Source organism: Thamnophis elegans, chromosome 6 (assembly GCF_009769535.1).
Source record: "Thamnophis elegans isolate rThaEle1 chromosome 6, rThaEle1.pri, whole genome shotgun sequence".
Lineage (NCBI taxonomy): Eukaryota > Metazoa > Chordata > Lepidosauria > Squamata > Colubridae > Thamnophis > Thamnophis elegans.
Window position 1 is genome coordinate 62,942,775 of NC_045546.1, and position 22,307 is coordinate 62,965,081.

Sequence of the window (22,307 nt, forward strand, 5' to 3'; positions counted from 1 at the left end):
TTTTCTATGACTGGATTTAAAAAAATGAAAATGAAAGTATAGAAGGCTTTACCACAGATTTTTAAAAGGGAAAAAAGTCCAATTTAGAATTTTGATATTCTAACAGATCATTCTAAATTTCAAATTTGGGGGGGGGAGAAGTCTAACGAAAAATTTAAAGTTCTAATAGTTAAAAATGTCTAGTTTAAGGATTTAAAGTTCTATAGTTCAAAATTTTCTAGTTTAAAATTTTAAAGTTCCAGCAGATCATTTAAATTGTCCAATTTTAAAATTGTTAGTGTTGAGTGGGCTTATGTGCAAGCCTGTAATGGAATATTCTCTCATTATTCCTTTTCTCCCTCCCTTCTTTTGATACTTTCCCTCTCTGCCTTCTTGTGGGTTTTATTTATCTCTTTCTTCTCTGCCTTCATATGTTCTGTACTTGCTATTGACTACTCATCTTTGATGAGGTTTGCTCATAGGGTCGTTTTTTGCCCTCTGGAGCCTTCAGGGAAATCTCCAGAAGGCTCCTGAACACTCCAGAGGGCTAAAAACGACCCTATGAGCAAACTGGAAGTACGAGCAAACCAGAAGTAGAAATGGCCTCAAAAGAAGGTGTGCTGGCCAGCTGATAGGGCAACGCATTGCATGCCCTGACAAATGTCTCCGTGTGCCACCTGTGGCATGCGTGCCATAGATTCGCCATCACGGGTTTATGCTGTATGCTTTACTCGGACTCTTAATATAATACTGAGTGAAAGATCATAAGTACACAAAATATCTCAGAATCCATTTTCTTTACATCTTATTAAAGTATCTGTATCTTTGCTCTCATAGTTATGTTTTCTTGCTACCTATGATTTCAAGATTTAATTGCGGGTATCTCAGTATAAGTATGACCATTATTGCCAACATGGAAGAATAAGATTAATTTTTTTTCCAAAGCGTGAACTTCAAAACTTGTATATCAGCCAATTGGAAGAAACTATTTGTAAACTGAACAGTTTATATGACAAAAATGAGAAATGCTAGATGAGAATAAGTTAGTGTTTATATTACTGAAATCACTTTTAAAGTAAAATTTTACTTTCAGTCATGTAAATAAAATGAAGATTACTATACATTTTTATGGAAAAGATTTAAATGCTTATAACTGAAGATTTGTAACAATTTTTCATTCATAATAAAATAAAACTTTACTTTGTATTTTGGAATTATAGGAATATTTTACCACTTGATGAAAGGATACTTTACCCTATTTTCCTAGGCCCAGTGAGAACTAATTTTGTCCCACTTGTAAATGAAGCTAACATATTTTGCTTTGATGTATCCTCTAAGGTTTTTGGAGAATGATCTTTGAATCTGCCTTCTAAGAGTTCAGGGGAAGAATCTTAAAATGAAAGAAACAGATTATTAACAAAATGCCTACAAGCTGAAGAAATATATTAAGAGTCTTAAGACAGTTATTTCACAAATCTACATATTCACTGAATAAGCTAGGACACTGAAAGCAAAAGCATTCATAATTTGATATGTTTTTATTAGATATAGAGATAGATATATACCATGTTTCTGGTTTATGTATGTTGTAATATTTTGACCAACTAACATAAATGAAAAAGTAGGGGCTGGGGCTGGGAAATAATTGCAAGAAAAGTGAACTATAGAGTTTAGGTACTGACCTACTCCCCATAGAATCATTTTATCATATGTCTATCAATAGAAGGCCAGAAAGAGGTAGAGAGTAGGTAGGAATATATAATAGTGTGTGTGTGTGTGTGCGCACACACACACACACACACACACACATATGTAATCCCAAGCCATTTAAACTTTAAACACAGTGGTGGGATTCAAATAAGTTAACACCGGTTTGCCCAGGATCAGGTTGGCTGTTGTGCAGTGGTGAAATTCATTTTTTTTAAACTACTGGTTCTGTGGGCATGGCTTGGTGACCGTGACAGGGGAAGGATACTGCAAAATCCCCATTCTCAGGGGAAGGATATTACAAAAATCTCCATTCCCACCCCACTCTGGGGCCAGCCAAAGGTTGTATTTGATGGTTGTCTGAACTACTCAGAATTTCCACTACCTGTTCTCCAGAACCTGTCATAACCTGCTGAATTTCACCCCTGCTGTTGTGGGAGGTATGGCCCATCCCTGTCCTCCAGCTCTGCTTACATGCGGAAAGAGCCTCCCGTGTCAGCCAACCTGACCCTGGGCAAACCGGTTGCTAAATTTCCACCCTTTGCCAAAAGACTGTTTCTTAGGGTGCTTGTCTGCATGTTGGTCTTATGGCTGTTTCAGTCTTCTGGATGGGGCTCTTTTAAGAAGTGAGGTTTCCGAGGAAGGAGGAGGGGGTTACCATAGAGACAAGGAGTTGATGCTCCCGAGAGCTTGTGTGGGAAGATGAAGAATTTGGGGTGGTGGGAGGGATTCCCACTCCCCATGGAGCTGTGTGGAGGAGGTGTTGGTCAGTCTGCAGGCAAAAGTGAGAGGGGCAAGGAATTAAGTTGACAGCATGATTGAAGCTGGGCCCAATGTAGGGAAGACTGTAGCGTTAGTTTGCAGGCAAATTATTACCCACCCCTGGCTATCAAAGTGGATCTTGGTTTGGTTTGGTTTGGTTTATTGGATTTATATGCTGCCCTTCTCCCAAGGACTCAGGGTGGCGTACAACATTAAAAAACACATCTTGGGCACTGTGCTGTGCTACAATGGAGAAATGGACAACAGAACGGCTGGCACGAGGGGAGGAGGAAGAGCAGGGAGAAGAAAGAGGGAACGTGGCCTTCTCCTTTCCTCATGCTGGCCATTCCATTGCCCATTTCTCCATTGCAGCTCTGTGCAGTGCTCAGGATCCACTTTGATAACAAGGGGTGGGTGGTGGATAATTTAACAACTGGTTTGCCTGAACCAATGTGAACTGGCTGAATCCCACCACTGTTTAAACATTATTGACAAATATGTTGTGCTAGACCGAAAAGTTAATCAGAAATCAAAGAGAAGTTAAGCATGCTTCATGTAACACAGGAAGAATATAATCATTGATAAATATTTATTTTTGGTACCAAGAGCTCTATGTGATTATTTTAATGTAGACTTATTCAATCTGATGTCTTCCAGATACTTTAGAGCTACACCTTGCAGAATTCCCAGGCAATTCCAGTTGGGAATTATAGTCCCAACACATCTTGAACACATCAGATTGGGTAAAGATACTGCAATGTATATAAGAAACTATATTGTATGGATAACTTTATAAAGTGTACGGTCTTTGGTGAAATCTTCCTGGGTAAATGACATCAAAGAGTCTTACCATGTAAGATAGAAAGTTAGCTCATTCTATATTAAGCCTGACTATATAATTTGTTTTGACTGGCATCAGTTTTCCAAGATGTTGTGAAATATCTTCCCAGGTCTACATTTGCAATGTTATATAGTACTTGGTTTGAAGCATCTTATTTTTAACAATAACCTGATGAGATAAGAGACTAGCATTTATTGTAGCGTACTGAACTAATAATGTATTTGGAACTCTGTAGATTAACTATGCTGCAAAAATGCAAAGAATAATTCAGAAAGCAGCAATACTTTAAACAGTTTGGGGCAGCTGTGGTCCTCCAAAGTTGCTCAATTATTCTCCCCGTATGCAATTTCCCACTGGCCATACAAGTTGGAGCTGTTGGGAGCCTGTAATTCAGCAAAGCCACCATATGTTTATTTCGAAGTACATAGTTTGCTTTCCTATTTTTTACCTGGAGCTTTGCGAAGAATAGACTGTCGAACAATATCAGTTCCAAGGAGCTTGGACTGCTTGAAGCGTTTTGCTCTCTCTTCAAAGAACCATTCACCTGTTACTACCCTAAGCTGCCTGTATTAAAAAAGAAAGCAATGAAATCACTCTAACCATTAGTTGACATTAACAGAATAACAGAGTTGGAAGGGACCTTGGAAGTCTTCTAGTTCAACCCCTGCTCAAGCAGGAGATCCTATACCAATGTAGGGAAGTGACTGTCCAGCATCTTCTTAAAAGCCTCCAGTGATGGAACACCCACAACTTCTGAAGTCAAGCCATTCTAATGGGTAAGTCTTCTTACTGTTAGGATATCCACTTAGTCCTCTGGTTAACTCACCCATCCAAGACATTTTTGAATATTGCTTTAGAAATTACTAAGACAATCCCCCAATTTTTTGAAACTACATCAAAATTTGTGTCATTCATTACACTATACAATGTTTCATTACACTAAACTACAATTACACTAAACTACAATGTTACAAATCCACTTTAAGAGGTCATTAGTATACTTGTTAATTATATGTAAATTATATGCATAAGTATATGCAAATATATGCAATTAATACTTAGAGTAAATAAAGGAAAGGATGTAGAAGAGTAGGCAGAGCTGGGAGTTAAACATGTTATCATCTTAGAGTCTTTACGCTGCTACCAATGATCCAAGTTTAGCCCCCCCCCCTTGAATTCTTTTAATCCTTATCTAGTGCCAATTTAGTGCTGACTGTTAGTTGACTAGATTCTTGTTTATTGGCTTCAATAAATCTTCTGTGCTGCAACTTAATGTATGGTCCTTATCCTTTGTAGTGTGGAGCCTTCTTGGAACTGTTGAAATACAGTCCGTTCAATGGTTCCGAGTAGGCTCCACACCAATTTGCACCACTCAGGTGACCCTGAGGACACAGATAAACTTCCAGGTAACCTTAAGAACCCACTAAAAGAATGCAAATGACTAGCTGTCTGCAAGGAGTATAAATCCTTCCATTCCCCACCATCCAGTCAGAGCTGAAGAAGCTTCTTGGATGAGAAGCAAATTGTCTTCATAGGAAAAAAAAACCAGAAAGTCCAGTTGCATCTTGAAAAAAGCACTTTTGGGACAAAACTTTGCTGGTATGTTTCAGTCACCAGCATCACCAGCTTGTGCAAGTGGGACTGCCAATGCTGGCACCCGCTGCTCACACACACACAACAGCCCACCTCTCACAGTTGCAAATAGGCCATGGCCCAGTAGTAGGCCATGACCCACAGGTTTGGAACCTCTGGTCTTATAAGAATCCCTCAGATATATATCAGTTCCTCATCTATTGCCTGAATTATTAAGGCCCATTGGCCATAGTACTAGTTTTAAGTTTTAGGGATTCTTAGGAAGAAACACTTTCCTCTATCTTGCATCTATGTCCTTTGCTTATTTTTCTATGCTAAAGAAGTGTACAAATCTACAAAGGACAAATGTCAGGTGAAAGGACCCAGAACACTATAAGATGATCAGAGTTGCTTCTTTATTGTTGCCTACCTATTTACAAGAATCTCACCAGATTATTTACATTCTCTTGGGAATAATCAGATAAATAAATTCTTCAGAAATTCTTGGAGGTCTCTGTCACTTCCTTTCCTGCAAGGTCTCTAAACCCACCAGTCTTTTCTTCCATCACTCTAACTGGAGATTCCATTACATCAAGTTAGGAATATTCTCTCATCTTTTCTCTTGAATCCCAGCATGCACTTTCAGAAAAATGAGGCAGCAGAATAAATAGCAAGGAGCAGTAGCAACAGAGCCAAGAGGCTGTGCCCACTAATCAGGGGTGGGTTTCAAAAAATGTTCGAACCTACTCTGTGGGCGTGGCCTCCTTTGTGGGAGTGGCTTGCTGCCCATGTGACTGGATGGGAGTGGCCTGCCACCCATGTGACCTGGTTGGAGTGGCCAAGACGATGTTATTACTAGATATTACTAATTACTAGATATTATTAATATTACTAGATCATTATTAATGCATAGATAACTGTGGGACATTACACACCCACACACACCCACACACACAAACTATGACAGTGCTAGGAAAACACCAAAAAAATAAGAATCCCCCCCCCAAAAAAAAGACTGCCAATGAAACCAGTTTTTTTTCCTAAGCCTAAGGACAGGAAAGACAAAGTCACTGGAATAAAAACCATCAAGGCAATGTGGAAAATTATAAAGGACAGGCGCTCACAGAACCATCAACCACCTCAGAATTACCTAAACAAGGAGGGTGAAACACACTGCCTTGCAACAAACCTGGCCTGCCCATAGAAAAGCAGCCACTTTGAGACACATAAACCTGGTCTGAACACTTAAAAGCAACATATTGCATCACAAATAAAACATTTGTAAAAAGGAATAAAATTTCTTGTAATAAACATTCTATAAACAATAAATAAAAATTCCCTAAAATAATTAAAAACTACCACGTTCAGAGAACACCAAAGGACCCCACAGTCCTCTCCCTCCTTATCGTTTTCTTTTTTGTCCTAACTTTCTCCTCCTTCCCCCTCAACCCCACTCCCTTCTAGCACTTATGATGTTACCAAATTAGGAGTGCTGGAGAGGAGCTCTCACAGGGCGAAGAGCTTCCTGCTACAGGCACAATCTATCTGCAACTGTAAATGACTGCAAGCAGCAGCTTCAGGCACCTGCTCGCAGCTGCCAGTTGCATTTGGGAGCGGAGGTGGCGCCAGCAGAAGCAGGCACAGACCGCTTGCTTAGTAGAACGAAGCGGTGGGGATGCGTTGTTTCAAGGTGCCCCAAGTGCCGGCTCCTCTGAGTGCAGCCCATTCCCCCTCCCAAGAACACCATTTTCTTTTTTAAAACACCTCTGCAGATGATCTTGAAAACCTGCAAGGTTGCTTTGGGAGGGGGAAGACAGGCAGCATTCCCCCACCCCATCTCTGGTTGCCTGCAGCCTCGGAAGCTTCCACAACTTGCACAGTAAAGGCAATTAAGAACTTCTCTCGCTCGTGAGATTTTCTTTACTGTGCAAAGGCTTGCTTTAAGGCTGCAGGCTCCCAGGGAGGGGGGCAGGGGGAAATGCTGCCCATCTGTCCCCTTCCAAAGCAACCTTGCAGGTTTCCAAGATCATCCAGAGAGGCGTTTTTTAAAAAGAAAATCCTGAAAAGCCACAAGATTTGGAGAGATGGGCAGCTGGTCTTTTTTTGGGGGGGGGGGGGAAATCCCCAGAACCAGGAGCGCAACCCACCAGCTCCTCTGAGTGCAGCCCATTCCCCCTCCCAAGAAGACCGTTTTCTTTTTTAAAACGCCTCTGCAGATGATCTTGAAAACCTGCGAAGTTGCTTTGGGAAGGGGAAGACAGGCAGCATTCCCCCACCCCATCTCTGGTTTCCTGCAGCCTCGGAAGCTTCCGCAACTTGCACAGTAAAGGCAATTAAGAACTTCTCTCACTTGTGAGATTTTCTTTACTGAGCAAAGGCTTGCTTTAAGGCTGCAGGCTCCCAGGGAGGGGGGCAGGGGGAAATGCTGCCCATCTGTCCCCTTCCAAAGCAACCTTGCAGGTTTTCAAGATCATCCGGAGAGGCGTTTTTTAAAAAGAAAAACACTGCAGGCCCCCAGGGGCCAGGAGTGGTACCGGCATTCCGGAAGTTAATTACTTCTGGGCTCACCGACAATCCGGTTCGTGTGAACCGGTGCGAACCGGGAGGAACCCACCCCTGCCACTAATGCCAAACTTTGGGCTGAGCTCCACTAGGCAACAATTGCTTTCTATGGATTTTATTTATCAAAACTAATATCTTACTGTGAAAGGTCCTTAGTGTTGCTCCTATCAGATAGCTAAAAGAAACCAGAAGTTCATAATACCAATACCATGTCAAGCAATAAAGCCTTCAGGTCATGAATATAAACAAACTAAGGTTTCAAATGGGTTATTTAAACTAAATTAAGAGGAAGTGATTAATCAAATTTGTGATTACAAGGGGTTCTGTCAGTCTGAACAAGTAGCTAAATAAACCCATTAAAATTAAACTGTTGCTTTCAGGGTTCTTGTAGAGCTCATCATACACTGTTATTAAACAATTCCTATGAAGCTGGAAATTAGTCTGTGAATAGAAGTGGGCAATATTTTTTTCCCTGTTGATTGCTGCAAATCAGCTAATGAATGGGTGGCATTTTTTTTCTTTTAAAGCCTTATAGCAATAGCAGTTAGACTTATATCCCGCTTCATAGGGCTTTCAGCCCCCTCTAAGCGGTTTACAGAGTCAGCATATTGCCCCCACAGTCTGGGTCCTCATTTCACCCACCTTGGAAGGATGGAAGGCTGAGTCAACCTTGAGCCAGTGAGATTTGAACCGCTGAACTGCACATAACAGTCAGCTGAAGTGGCCAGCAGTACTGCACCCTAACCACTGCGCCACCTCGGCTCACCCTAACCATTGCGCCACCTCGGCCTTCCCTCCCTCCCATACACCAGGCTGTAAAAGAAGGGAGATCTTTCCAGAGATCTGACTCCTTGCAATGAATTTTTGGAATTAGACCAAGAACACAAGTGACACAAGAAAATAAAAAGCAGTGGGTTGTGGTCAGAGCCATCATATTGACTTTATCAGCCTCTGGTAGATGACTACTCTGAAATCATCAACTGGCCACTCTTGATTTAAGAAGGATCCCTTCAAGAAAACACTATAGCATGGAAATTAATATTTGTGACTATGGTTATTATAAAGCATGTAATATATATCCTGAATAATGACTAATCCATCCAAGCTGCTGACTACTCAAATATATCTCATGTATTTTTATGGAATAAGGAAACCCTCTAGTATAATTAGCTTTATTTAATAAATAGGGAGAGACATGTGAAAAGTCAGTGTTTCAATTTGTTTGCATACAAAGTAAAAATGAAACCTTAAGCTGTTTATTTGTAGCAATAAACAAAACAGACTTAATAAAGAACTTAATCTAGAAACCTTTTATAGGTGTAGGATAAAAATGACGAGAATCACTGTGATGATGAAACATCGGTATTACCTTCACTCAACCTGCTATTGCTTATACTAAATGAAGGGAGTTTTATTTGACTAAGCTAGCATTTTAGGACTGTGCACAGCCTCTGAAAGGGACACTTCACCTGTTAGTTCCTGAAATGTTTTTTTCCTCAAAACATTGAAGCAGCTGGAAAATATCCCTAATTCTCTGCATGTGCATGAAGAGACATTTCTTTGGAACTGCCCTTACATGTATGGAAGTACACCTGCAAGGGCAACAATCTTGGAAGAAGTCACAAGAGCCTTTCCAAGGATACAGATCCTTTCTCACTTCAGAGACAGCTGCCTCATTTGCATTGACAGTTATTGCTTCACATAATTGAACTGGGTCAGTTACAATTGCACACAAAACAGGGAGCAGGGTGTTAATGCAGTTTAAATGTAGTCCTCCACATATTACATTTGAGCCTGAAATCTTGGTCACTGAATGAAAAGCCACATGATTGCTTCATTTAATGTCTACAATCCCAGCTCTCCAGTTGCAGTTATCAAGGGACTGTGCAGGTTCTTAAATGGACTATCAGGGAAAGGCCTGGATCTTCTGAGCCTTCCAGCGGGGAGGAGCAATGCTGGTGAATGCCAGCATTCTGAAAAGGTCACAATATTGGCATTCACTGGTGTTTTTGCCAGATTTGAGGTTTGTTCCTGCAGTACACGGGAGGATTTCCTCTCCCTGCAGGGAGTCTCTTTTGTGTGTACGTTACAAGTGAGACTTGATCTTTGATAATATGCTACACTATTTCTTTTGTCATTATCTTCATGTTCTGTTAAAATATATTTAAAAGTGTTTCCATTGTTTTATATTAAAATATACAATAATGCTAATAATACCTAGATAATATCAAAACATAATTTTCTTTGTGCACACTCCAAACTTTGAGAAGTTTTTTATTCTAGAGATCTGCTACATCAACCATCCACATGTCATCTGAATACATTAAGAAAGCATGACATGCTTTGCTTTTTCCTGGTGCCGGGAGCCATTATGCTCTTATACAAGGTATTCTTATATATAACCAAATGTTCTCAGTACTACCACTGCAGTCTGTTAAGAGGTTCTGAGTCATCACACCCACAACAATTCTTGAGTCCTTAAAGCAAAGTAATGTTTATTAGCAACTCACTGGACATTTTTCACTTCAGCGACCTGTTAACTAGGAAAAGTCTGACCTCAGATGAATGTCTTGGTTCAACAAATTAAGCCCCAAATATTTTTATTCTTCCTATCATTTCTAGCCTATTATTGATAATTATATTTTCTGACAAAAGTAAGAGATCAGAAAAATGAATCTGGTATTAGAAAGGAAGACTTACGCAATTTTATTACACACTGTGCACTTCCAACTGCCATTGGTTCCTAAAACATGACATTTGTTACAAACTCTCAGGCCACATATTTGGCAGTGGTCACCTCTGTCAAAAATTAAGCCCAAATTTTTCTGACAGCGAGTGCAGACCTTGCTGTTATCTTGCTGGTGATGCCGTCCACCTTTACGTTTCACTTCCAATAACTCATTCTTTAGTTTTCTAGAAAAGAAAAGAAAAATCCAGAAGTCCACAAAAAGATCTTGAAATATATGAATTTGCTGTGTCATTAATAGTCAAAGGGCTGACGCAAGACACAATTTGAGAATGGTGTCAAAAACTAATGTGTACCTAATATTTTTAACCCTTTGCTCCCAGAGAACATAAAATATTCTATAGGGTGATATTTTTTTTTTACATAGCAGCTTTGCAATCAAAAGGGCAGACACACAAATCCCAATAAAGAATCCATTTAGCTTGCAGGTCTTCTGAGAAATGAAATGCTGGTATACTGGCATAAGGTGTCACACTGGTAGGGAGGAGACCCACGTTCTAGTTCATGGTTAATCATGGAAATTTCCTGGATCACTTTGGTCCATTATCTGAGCCCAATATATCTGTTGTGGAGGAAAATAAGAGGAAGGAATACCATATATGCTACTTGAGATCCTAAGTTAAAGTTGGGATATATGTATTATGTCAGTTCCGTGTCAACTCGTGGAACTAGTGTCTGGCATTTTCTTGGGAGCATTTTCAGAAATGGTTTGCCATTGCCTTCTTCAATGGGGTGTGAGAGAATACAGGTAGTCCTCAACTTGCGACCACAATTGAGCCTAAAGTTTTGTTACTAAGTAAAACATTTATTAAGTGAATTTTGCCCTATTGTACGAACTTTCTTGCCACAGTTGTTAAGTGAATCACTGCAGTTGTTAAATAAGTAACATGATTGCAAAGTGAATCTGGCTTCCCCATTCACTTTGCTTGTAAGAAGGTCACAAAACGTGATCACGTGATCCTGAGACACTACAACCACCATAAATATGAGTCAGTTACCAAGTGTCTGGATTTTGATCACATGACCATGGGGATGCTGTAACGGTTGTAAGTGTGAAAAACAGTCTTAAGTCATTTTTTTCAATTGTAACTTTGAACAGTAACTAAATACACTGTTGTAAGTTGAGGACTACCTGTAATTGGCCCAAGTCACTTGGTTGTTTTTTGGGTTTTTTGCTTAAGGCAAGAGTAAAACTCTTGTTTCCCTGGTTTCTAGCCTGCTACCTTAACCATTATAACTGGCTCTTGCAAGTAAGATAGGCTGTCCAAATGAAGAAGATGATCATGATTGATGACAATTTCAGTCCAGACTATTTGTTCTGTCATGGATACTATAAAATATTTTATCCATTATAAAACAAGCTCTGTTCAAAAGTAGTTATAAGCAAAGGGATGAAGCAAATGGATGTGGGATGTGAAATCATATTAACATGGCTGGGGCATGTATCACAATTTGATTATCTTATAGCAACAGACAAAACTTTGTTCAATTTGGGTCAATAATCCAAGTGTGATACATTAACATTTCATTGCATTAGTTAGAGCTCACTCCTGAATCCCAGAATATAGTTTTAGCCAAACAGCCTGATATTCTGTCTCCACAAGGCACTTATGCAAATTCTGCAGAGATGTAGTTGTTTAGGCTTAGGTTTAGGTTTATTAGATTTATATGCCGCCCTTCTCCCAAGGACTCAGGGCAGCGTACAACATTAAAAGAAACATATAATACAAAAGTTAAAAAAAATTAAATAGAATATCCCAAACCCAATTATAATTGACAATGACATTTTTTTAAAAAAAAATTGAATTAAAATTAACAGTGATCAATAATTTATTTTGTTTTGTTCAGGCCAGGCTGGCTTGCTGGAAAAGCCAACTTTTTAGGGCGCGTCGGAAGGACCGGAGGTCGGGGATTATACGAAGCTCCAGGGGCAGCTCATTCCAGAGGGAAGGCGCTCCCACAGAGAAGGCTCTCCCCCTGGGGGTCACTAGCTGACACTGTCTGGCCAACTCTGTGGGATCGCACTGGACGATGGGAGGCTACCGGTGGCAGTAGGTGGTCTCGCTGGTACCCTGGGCCTAAGCCATGGAGCACTTTAAAGGTCATAATTAGAACCTTGAATCCCACCCAGAAGACAACCGGCAACCAGTGCAGGCTGCCTAAAAGGGGTGTAACATGGGAGCACCTAGGTGCCCCCATGATAACCCGCGCAGCTGCATTCTGGACCAGTTGAAGCTTCCGGGTGCTCTTCAAGGGGAGCCCCATGTTACCCCATGAGTGTTACAGTAGTCCAGGTGAGAAAGGACGAGGGCATGAGTGACTGTGCGCAGAGCATCCCGATCCAGGAAGGGGCGCAACTGACGTACCAGGCGAACCTGGTAAAAAGGCCCCCTGGTCCAAGCCGTCAGGTGTTCTAAACTAAGCCGCGTATCCAGGAGGATGCCCAGATTGCGGGCCCTCTCTGAGGGGAGAAAAATTTCTCCCCCTATCATCAAAGATGGAACAAGATGCACAAATCGGGATGACGGAAACCACAGCCACTCAGTCTTGGAAGGATTGAGCTTGAAACTGTTCCTCCCCATCCAGATCCGCACAGCCTCTAGGCATCGACACATCACGTTGAGGGCATTGTTTGGGTGGTTTGGGGTAGAGATGAAAAGTTGGGTATCATCAGCATATTGATGATACCGTACCCCAAAACCATGGATGATTTCACCCAGTGGTTTCATGAACAGGAGGGGTGAGAGAACTGACCCCTGGGGCACCCCACAAGTGACGCGCCTCGGGGTTGATCCCTGCCCTCCAGTCAACACAAACTGCAACCAATCCGACAGGTAGGAGGAGAACCACCGTAAAACGGTGCCCCCCACTCCCAACCCCTCGAGTCGTCACAGTAGAATACCATGGTTGATGGTATTGAAAGCCGCTGAGAGATCTAATAGGACCAGGACAGAGGAGCAGCCCCTGTCCCGGGCCCACCAGAGATCATCGACCAACGCGACCAATGCCATCTCCATGCTGTATCCGGGCCTGAAACACGACTGAAATGGATCCAGGTAGACAGCTTCATCCAGGGACTGGGGAAGCTGACGTGCTACCACATTCTCAACAACCTTCGGTACAAAGCGAAGGTTGGAGACCGGACGATATTTGGCTAAAGAAGCTGGGTCCAGGGAAGCCTTCTTAAGGAGGGGCCTCACCACCGCCTCCTTCAAGGTGGTGGGAAAGAACCCCTCTCTCAACGAAGCGTTGGTAATCGCCTGGAGCCAGCCTCGTGTCACCTCCTGGGTAGCTGAGACTAACCAAGAGGGACACGGGTCCAGCACACAAGTGGCGGCACTGAGTCTTCCCATAATCCTGTCCATGCCCTCGGGGGTCACAGGATGAAATTCATTCCAGATGGTCTCCACCAGATTCATCCCCGTCGACTCGCCCGAATCTACCCAGTCAGAGTCCAAGCCTGTCCAGATCTGAGCGATTTTATCCTGCAGATACTGAACAAATTCTTCAGCCCTACCCTGCAAGGGGTCTTTCCCACCTCCTTGGTTAAGTAAGGAGCGGGTCACCCTAAACAGGGTGGCTGGGAAGTTATCTGCGGATGCGATAAGAGTGGAAAAATGTTGCCGTTTTGCCGCTTTTATCGCCACTAAGTAGGATTTAAGATGAATTCTTACTAGTGTTCGATCAGATTCGGAGCGGCTGGCCCTCCAACCACTCTGTAGGCGTCTTTTCCAGCGTTTAATCTCCAGGAGCTCCTCAGTAAACCAGGGAGCTACTAGGGATCGACACCGGGTCAGAGGCCGCAAAGGCACAACACGATCCAAAGCCCCAGTGGCTGCCCTATCCCAGGCTTCCACTAGGGCTTTGGTCGAGTTGTGAGTAAGGGATTCAGGAAAAGTCTCAAGCTCCATCAGGCACCTGGGGCGGAACCATCTAGTCGGTTCCGCCTCCCTGCGTTGAGGGGTAGCAGTATGGAAGTCAAGCCTGATGAGGAAATGATCCGACCATGACAAGGGTTGGATAGAAATATCCCCTAAATCTAGATCATTCATCCACTGCCCAGAGACAAAAATCAGGTCGAGCGTGTGTCCCCCATTATGGGTGGGGTCTTGAATTAACTGAGTTAGGTCCATAGCCGTCATGGAAGCCATGAACTCCCGAGCTGACTCAGATGTCTCGTCAATGGAAGGCAGATTGAAATCCCCCAGGATCATAAGGCTGGGGAAATCAACTGCCAATCCAGCTAACACATCTAGCAACTCTGGCAGGGCTGATGAAACGTAGCAGGGAGACAGGTACATAACAAAAAGGCCCACCTGAACTCCAAGGCCCCATTTCACAAAAAGGGACTCACACCCGCCTATCTGAGGCACAGTGACCTCCTGAGGTCTGAGACTTTCCCTAATAACCCCCCCCCCACCCCCCACCCCTGCCCTGGGCTCTCGACTGGTGAAACGCCCAGAAGGGAACACCCCCCTCTTGGCCCAACCAAGTCTCCGTAATGCACACCAGGTCCGCTCTACCCTCTTGTATGAGGTCGTAAATGAGGGGAGCCTTATGTACCACGGACCTGGCATTAAGGAACACCAGCCGGAGACTAGGGTCCTGTAATCCCAAGCACCCAGGGGTGTGAGAAGGGTGATGAGGGTTGGAACACGCGATCGCTCTTAAACAGCGGACCCGCATCCCCCAAACATAATTTGGCCCTCGGCTCCCACCATATCTGCCTCTCCCACAAACAGTAGAGATGGTGAACCCCCCAATGGAATGGCTTAATGTCTCCCCGGAATCCCAACTCCTCCCAGCACTCCCGACCCGTGCCCATTAGTTAGCTCTGGCCTGTGCCCTGGCAGACTCCCCCCCCAAGCCTGTCTGAGCAATCCGTATCAATCCCCCCACCCTCCCCTTAAAATTTGATTTAAAAACCCCTGTAAAAAACCCCTAAGAAGTCTCTTCTTTGCATGCCACCTCTCGGGATCCCAAAATCCGTCATTAAGGAAGCGTCTTGATAGGCAAGAAGGCCATCCCCGTGAAAGGGGGAGTTCCCGAAGGGAATAAAGTTCTGTCGCAGTATAGCATAGAGGAGAGTGTGGCATCAACCAAATGGGATGACATCACGGGGAGATGGAACGAGGAAATGACATGTCTACGGGGGGGGGGAGCCGACAGTGTTCAAGGGGGGTAGCGGGAAGCTGCTGCTGGGCACACCCATGCCGGCTTCAGAGATGCCAGGTTGGGCATTCGGATGACCACATCCACGCCAGCTGTGTTCAAGGGGGGTAGCGGGAAGCTGGTGCTGAGCCCATCCACGCCGGCTGCAGAGATCCTAAGTTGGACGCCCTGCCGCCACCGCTGACAGCACCCACATTGGCAGCCTCTGATGCTCTTCATTCTCCTCTCACCGCCAGCTGCCGCCTTTCACTCATGATGTTCCAGCTACGAAGCAGTAAATCGCAGCTCAAGTGTATCCCCGAGGTCCCAGGAAGTTCTCATAGCTAGACCTGGAACCAACAATGGAATAGGGTACCCCTGCAAGCCCCCAAGAAGGACAATCATCTCCCCGAAGCTCTCCTAAACACAACAGGACACCATCTTGGGCATGCACTGTTTAACTGTTAAGCAATTGGTGGCTCACAAAACACTTGTACAGTATGACACGCATCTCCTCCAGAGATGGCAAATTCAGAAGATTAAACTTATGGTATTATGAGCTATACAAAAGCATTATACTTGCTGCAAAATGATAAGCAAACCTTCAGAAGAAAAATGCTAAAATACCCATTCTGGTTTTTTTTGGCACTATCTCTTTTAAGTCAATACTGCTTTTTCATTCTATCTAATATAATTCTGACATTCTAGCTTGGCACTAGCTACAAAAGTAATCTTTTTTTTAAGTTTATTTATTCATTTTCATTTAACATACAGTACATAAGTGTTTTGTGAATAGTATATTGTCAATTTGCTTACGTAATAATACTTTTCCAGCTCCTAATTTCTACCTCTATTATCCAACAATTTATAAATCAAGTCCCATGTTTGAAAGTACTCTGTATCTTCTTTTTCTTTTATCTTTAATGTCAATCTGTCCATTTCTAATATTTTTTTAATTGCATCTTCTTCTCATATTTCCTCCTTTTTTCCAATACTATGCAAATACAATTCTTGATTCTGTCAAAACATGTAGTGTTAAATACAAATTCCCCTTATCATACTTTTCTGGTACTATACCTAACAAAAATATTTCTGACTTATAATCTACATACAGCAGTGACATGCAGTGAGGTTCATGGCTGGTGAGGCAAGCGGGCAAAAGCCGCCCTATGTCTGCCAGCGCCGGGGCTTTGGCAGGGCTTTGGGAAAGCTGCACCAAAGCCCCGGCACGGCTTTCCAAAAGCCCCGCCGAAGCCCCGGCGCTGGCAGACATAGGCTTTAAAGTCCCGGCACCACGTCTGCCATAGAGCGGGACGCGTCCATCTCTATGGTGGACGTGGCGGCAGGGCTTTAAAAAATAAAAAATAAAGTGCCAGACCACGCGCAAGCAGAGGCGGGTAAAACACATACACACACAAATTACTTACAATAATACAAATTACAATTACTTACAAATTACAATAATTTTGAATTCCTCCCCCCTCCCTCCGACCCACATACCTTTTCCAGCTGTTTCACAGAGGATTTCAACTCTCCTCTTGTCTGTCATGATGAAAATGTAAAAAATGTAAAAAGAAAAAGGCAGGAACTGCTGAAGTCAGTCTGGGTTAGCTGCTGCCAGAGCCTCCAATGGATGACTCTGCTTAACTGTTTAAAAAAAGCCTCTAAAAAGTGCCCTCTACAGGAGGAGATGAGAGAACCACATGCCTCATCTACATAAGGATTTTTTTGGCTTTTAACCCTTGCTTAACTCTGCTCAAGTGATCATAAAGATAGACTAAATGAGGCACGTGGTTCTCTCGTCTCCTCCTGCAGAGGGCACTTTTTAAGAGGCTTTTTTAAACAGTTAAGCACTAAGCAGAGTCATCCACTGTGACTCTGGCAGCAACTAACTCAGCCTTTTTCCTTTTAATTTTTTCTTTCTTTTCATGATGACAGTGGTGAGGCCCTGCCTCCCCTGACTACACATCCCTGATATACAGCTTTAACATTTTTTGTAACCATGTATGTATTTTTGTCCAATATTTCCTTGCTTTCATACATGTCTACTACATGTGGTAGTATGTGCCCAGTGTCTGATTACATTTCCAACAATTGGCAGACATGTTTTTAAACATCTTTGCTAAACTTGCCGGTGGTAAGTGCCACTTATAAAACATTTTGTATAGGTTTTCTTTATAGGTAGTTGCCATTGTCAACTTACAGTTTCTCTTGCAGAGTTTTTGCCATTTATCTAATTCTATAGTATATCCAAAATGTTTTGCCCATACTATCATTGTCTTACACCTGTTCATCTTATTTTTTCTAGCTAGTAGCTAGCAGCTTCCATAACAAACCAAAAATTGCACCAAAATGATGATAGATATGACTTTATCATGCAAATGCCACCAATATTCTGTTGTATCCCAACTTTTGACATAAGTTGTAGTATTTACATAACATTATTATGCAAATTTTCTTATTTCTCCCCACTTCCAGCCCTATGCAGATCCCTATCCTAAGGGGCAGAGCAGAGACATTGCGCAAATAAGCATGGATAATCTGGGGGAAGAGCAGATGTCCTAAAGAACATGATTTTTAAGCAGTAGCCCATCATCAATATACTTTTCCACATTCCAATACAACAGTGGTTCTCAACCTTTTCTTCACTACGGACCCCCCTTGAATAACTTTTCTGACCACAGACCATGACACAGACCCTCAAGACCTAACTCAAGATTTAAATCATAACATTTCTTCAAGCCTTCATGGACTCCCTGTGAGAACATCATGGCTTCCCTGTGCTCCCCAGATACACAGGTTGAGAACCACTGCAACACAACATAGTTTAGAAGTGAATGGCAAACTGGAAATCTAAAATAAAATAAAAAGGCTCCCTTGTCTCTCATACCCCTTTTGACTTCCATAAGCTACAAGTATATGTAAATAGCAGCAAAATTAAGTTCGATAAAATGAAGATCTCAGGAGGGACATAAGTTTACCAGTGTAAAGTATGGATTAATACAGTAATAATTAATAACATGAATATCCCAATGAAATAATGGTTACAATTTTAACATCCTAACATCCTAATATGGAACAGGTTCTGGTACCCCCAAGAAGAACTATGTCTCACCATTGTCTCAGTTAGACCATTAATGCACATGTGATACTGTGACTATCAGCAACTCTCCCAAGGATAGTCCAGACATTCCACCTCTTAGCCTGGGGGGTGAAATTATCAGAGAGGGCCCGCAATTATCAGAGAGGGCCCCCAATTTGGGCGTCCTTCTGGACCCGCAGCTGACGTCAGAACACCATCTGTCAGCTGTGACCAGGGGGGCTTTTGCCCAGGTCCGCCTGGTGCACCAGTTGCGGCCCTACCTGGACTGGGAAACACTTTGAATGGTCACTCATGCCCTCGTCACCTCAAGACTTACTGTAACATGCTCTACATGGGGCTGCCCCTGAAGAGTGTTCGAAGACTGCAGTTGGTCCAGAATGCAGCCGCGCGAGCAATACTGGGTGTACCTAGATACACCCATGTTACACCCATCCTCTGTGAGCTGCACTGGCTCCCCATTGGTCTCCGGATGCACTTCAAGGTGCTAGTCGTTACTTTTAAAGCCCTATATGGTTTAGGACCTGGCTACCTGAGAGACTGCCTCCTGCCGCTTACCTCCCAATGACCAATAAGATCGCACAGGTTGGCGGCCCCCCAGGGGAGGGCCTTCTCTGTAGCTGCGCCAGCCCTGTGGAACGATCTACCCTTAGAGATCCGGACCCTTACCACGCTCCCGGCCTTCCGTAAAGCCACCAAGACCTGGCTGTTCCGGCAGGCCTGGGGCTGTTGATCAACATCCAGCCCCACTTAGACTGAATGGATGGTGTGTAATTTTAAATAATTGTATCTCTTATCTTAAATTTTTAAATGCTTTTTATCTTGCCTGTGAGCCACCCAGAGTCCCAATGGGAGTGGGCAGCATACAAATTTTATTAAACTGAAACTAAACTGAAACTCTCTCGGATTGCAAACAAGACACTTTCTCAAGCCAATATGAAGATGTCAGAGGCTGCAATTTGACTTTTAATATGTAAAACACATATGCTACCACTTAGCAATGACTATGCCTACATCAAATTATTTGATTAACTGATGTCATTAGTCTGAAACTGCTGCTGCAAACCTCTGCTCAAATATGCTTCTCTTTTATTCTTTATTATGCAGCATAATTTATTAAATAAAATATAGGCAGCACTTTCAACTCTTCAGCTCTGTTTTCTGCAATCTATCAAATTGAAGTACAACCAGTGGAAATCTAGTACTAGTAATTTTCAGAAAAATATTAAAATGATCTAAAAACATCCAAATCCAACTATTACATTTAATTTAAGTATTGTAGGTCTAACCTTGGCTAGGATATAAATAAAAAGAAGTCTCCAATATTCTCAACAGTTACAGAAAAGAAGAATAAGAACATAATCAAACAAATGACATGAACCTTGCTGCTACTTTAGTTCATTATAAATTCTTGCAATTGTGTTTTGCATCCCTCTATGGTATCTTCAAAACTGAATCAATTGATGATTGTGACAACATACTCTGATTTTGGAACTGAAATAATTAAGTGTTTCTGGGGAACATGCAGTGGAGGAGGCAAAGGAATAATCTGAACTTCATTTACTATCAATCCAATTTCTAAACAAATACTGTCTCTTGTTTAATAATGCCAAACAGATTTTTTTACATGAGCAAAATAAACTCAATAGCAACACAGTTATATACATGGAGAATAGGCACAATTTTTGTTGAAAAGTTTAACTGACAGAATTTTAAAAAGTAAAAATCTAAGCATATAAGTAAATCTTCAAGATGCCCAATTAATATACTGTAGATTATACATTTTGCCTTCTTTTCTTTGAAATCAGTGAATCAGATACTTAAGAGAGAGACATTTTCATTGATTTGAGTTTATAATCTATATGCAGCTGTACTTTAGTATAAAATTGCTTGGACTACAAAAGACAATTTTAATTCAAATATTATGAACATATGATACAAATATTGTATTTTACAGCTGTATTAATCCATCAATAAATCTGGTATAATTACAATATCAATAAACTACCATTTGAAAGAAAGACATTAGCCTACATATTATATGTACATTACCCTAGGCTAGGAATATAACCAATTATCTTCACTACGTCATAACACAATCAGGGTGCTTACAGTACATAGTATCTTGTTAGGACTGACTCAACCAACTATAAGCACACAAAATGTCAAATCAATGAGTTAATCCAGCAGTTCAAACCTGATAAACTCAAATCTTACAACTTCCAGGATTTCAAAACAGGGAAACATGAAAACTGTAGTCCATTTTACTGCAAATATCAGATTGAAGAAAACCAAGCCAAACTAAAGATTTCACTGCATCTAATAATGATGAAAAACAGGGTATCATAGAAATTCATTTTATTTTTAGGCATGACATTCAAATATTCTAATATTATATTCAATTTATTTCTGAATTTTCATACCATCCTTTAGTATAGCAAAAGGCATTTTATGGAATTATAACAGAAAAAAAATGACTGTTGCTAAGAATGGCAACATTCAGATTTAAACAATAAAATAGCAGTTAAAAACAGAAATCCAAATTCTGAACAGTTTTATAATAAGTAACCTGTACAGAGAGTTTTGCAAAGAGAATATTATACCAGAAAGTCTGTAGAGATTCTTAGTCATCCAGATCATGGTTTCCATGCTTTTTCAGGAGGCAACTAGACTTTCTTGTTCATTCATTGAATACCCTTTGAATGGTGTGGGAGTAGGAATGAATTTCCAGAGAAAAAAATTGCAGACTACAGCAACCAGGAACACTACTGAACAGTGATGTGCGGTGAGGTTTATGGCTGGTGAGGCAGCAATTTTTTTAGACTTGTGGACTTCAACTCCCAGAATTCCACAGCCAGGCATGCTCAGTTCAGATTTAAAGCGACAGCATTTGTTTTTCTCCTTTGCTAAATAAGTTTCCTTCTTTCTTTTTCTTTTTCTTCTCCCTTCCCCTCCTTCCTCCCTCTCTCCCTTCCTCTCCCCTCTCTCAAACACACACACACACAAAGTTGTACCAGGATTCAGAAAATTTAGGTTTTCTTCCTCAGCCCATGTTAGCAATACCACTAGCAGCATTTTGGCTGGCAGGTGTAAGTAGAAGTGGAAATTCATTCTACTGAAAACATTATTTTTGCTTATGATTGGATAATTAAAATTTCAGAAGACTCAAAGGCATAGTATTAGAGTGTTACATAGTGCATAAACTAAAGAACTGTCTCAATATGTTCCCTCCCCCCCGCTCTCAAACACATACACACACACACAAAGTTGCACCAGGAGGATGAAGTTTGAATTCCTCCCCCTTCTTCCGACCCACCTTTTCCAGCTGATTCAGAGAGGATTTCAACTCTGCTCTTACCTGCCATCATGAAAAGAAAAGAAAATGTAAAAGGAAAAAGGCAAGAGCTGAGGTCAGGCTGAGCTAGTTGCTGCCAGAGTCACCATGGATGACTCTGCTTAGTGCTTAACTGTTTAAAAAAGCCTCTTAAAAAGCACCCCCTACAGGAGGAGGCAAGAGAATGATGTGCCTCATCTACATCAGGAATTTTTTGGCTTTTAACCCTTGCTTAACTCTGCTCGAGTGATCATAAAATGCCAGACTAGATGAGGCACGTGGTTCTCCTGCCTCCTCCTGTAGAGGGCACTTTTTAGATGCTTTTTTAAACAGTTAAGCACTAAGCAGAGTCATCCATGGTGACTCTGGCAGCAACTAGCTCAGCCTGACCACAGCTCTTGCCTTTTTCCTTTTACATTTTTTTTCTTTTCATGATGACAGTAGTGAGGCTTTGCCTCCCCTGCCTCCCTGCCTGCACATCCCTGCTACTGCATATGGTGCATTCAGATATATGCAATGCTAATGGTTTTTAGAATGGTTCTCTTTCCCAAAT

At 41.9% G+C, this 22,307-nt stretch overlaps 1 protein-coding gene across 1 annotated transcript in view; it reads right to left on the bottom strand.

The window, feature by feature from the left end:
- SYTL5 (synaptotagmin like 5) overlaps positions 1-22,307 on the bottom strand; it is a 187,127-nt gene that overhangs the window by 82,040 nt on the left and 82,780 nt on the right. Inside the window, exons 3-5 of the mRNA XM_032220008.1 lie at positions 10,124-10,336; positions 3,738-3,853; positions 1,234-1,369 (exon numbers count right to left, since the gene is read on the bottom strand). Coding sequence (XP_032075899.1) covers positions 1,234-1,369; positions 3,738-3,853; positions 10,124-10,336 — 465 coding nt within the window. The remainder of the gene's footprint in view (positions 1-1,233; positions 1,370-3,737; positions 3,854-10,123; positions 10,337-22,307) is intronic.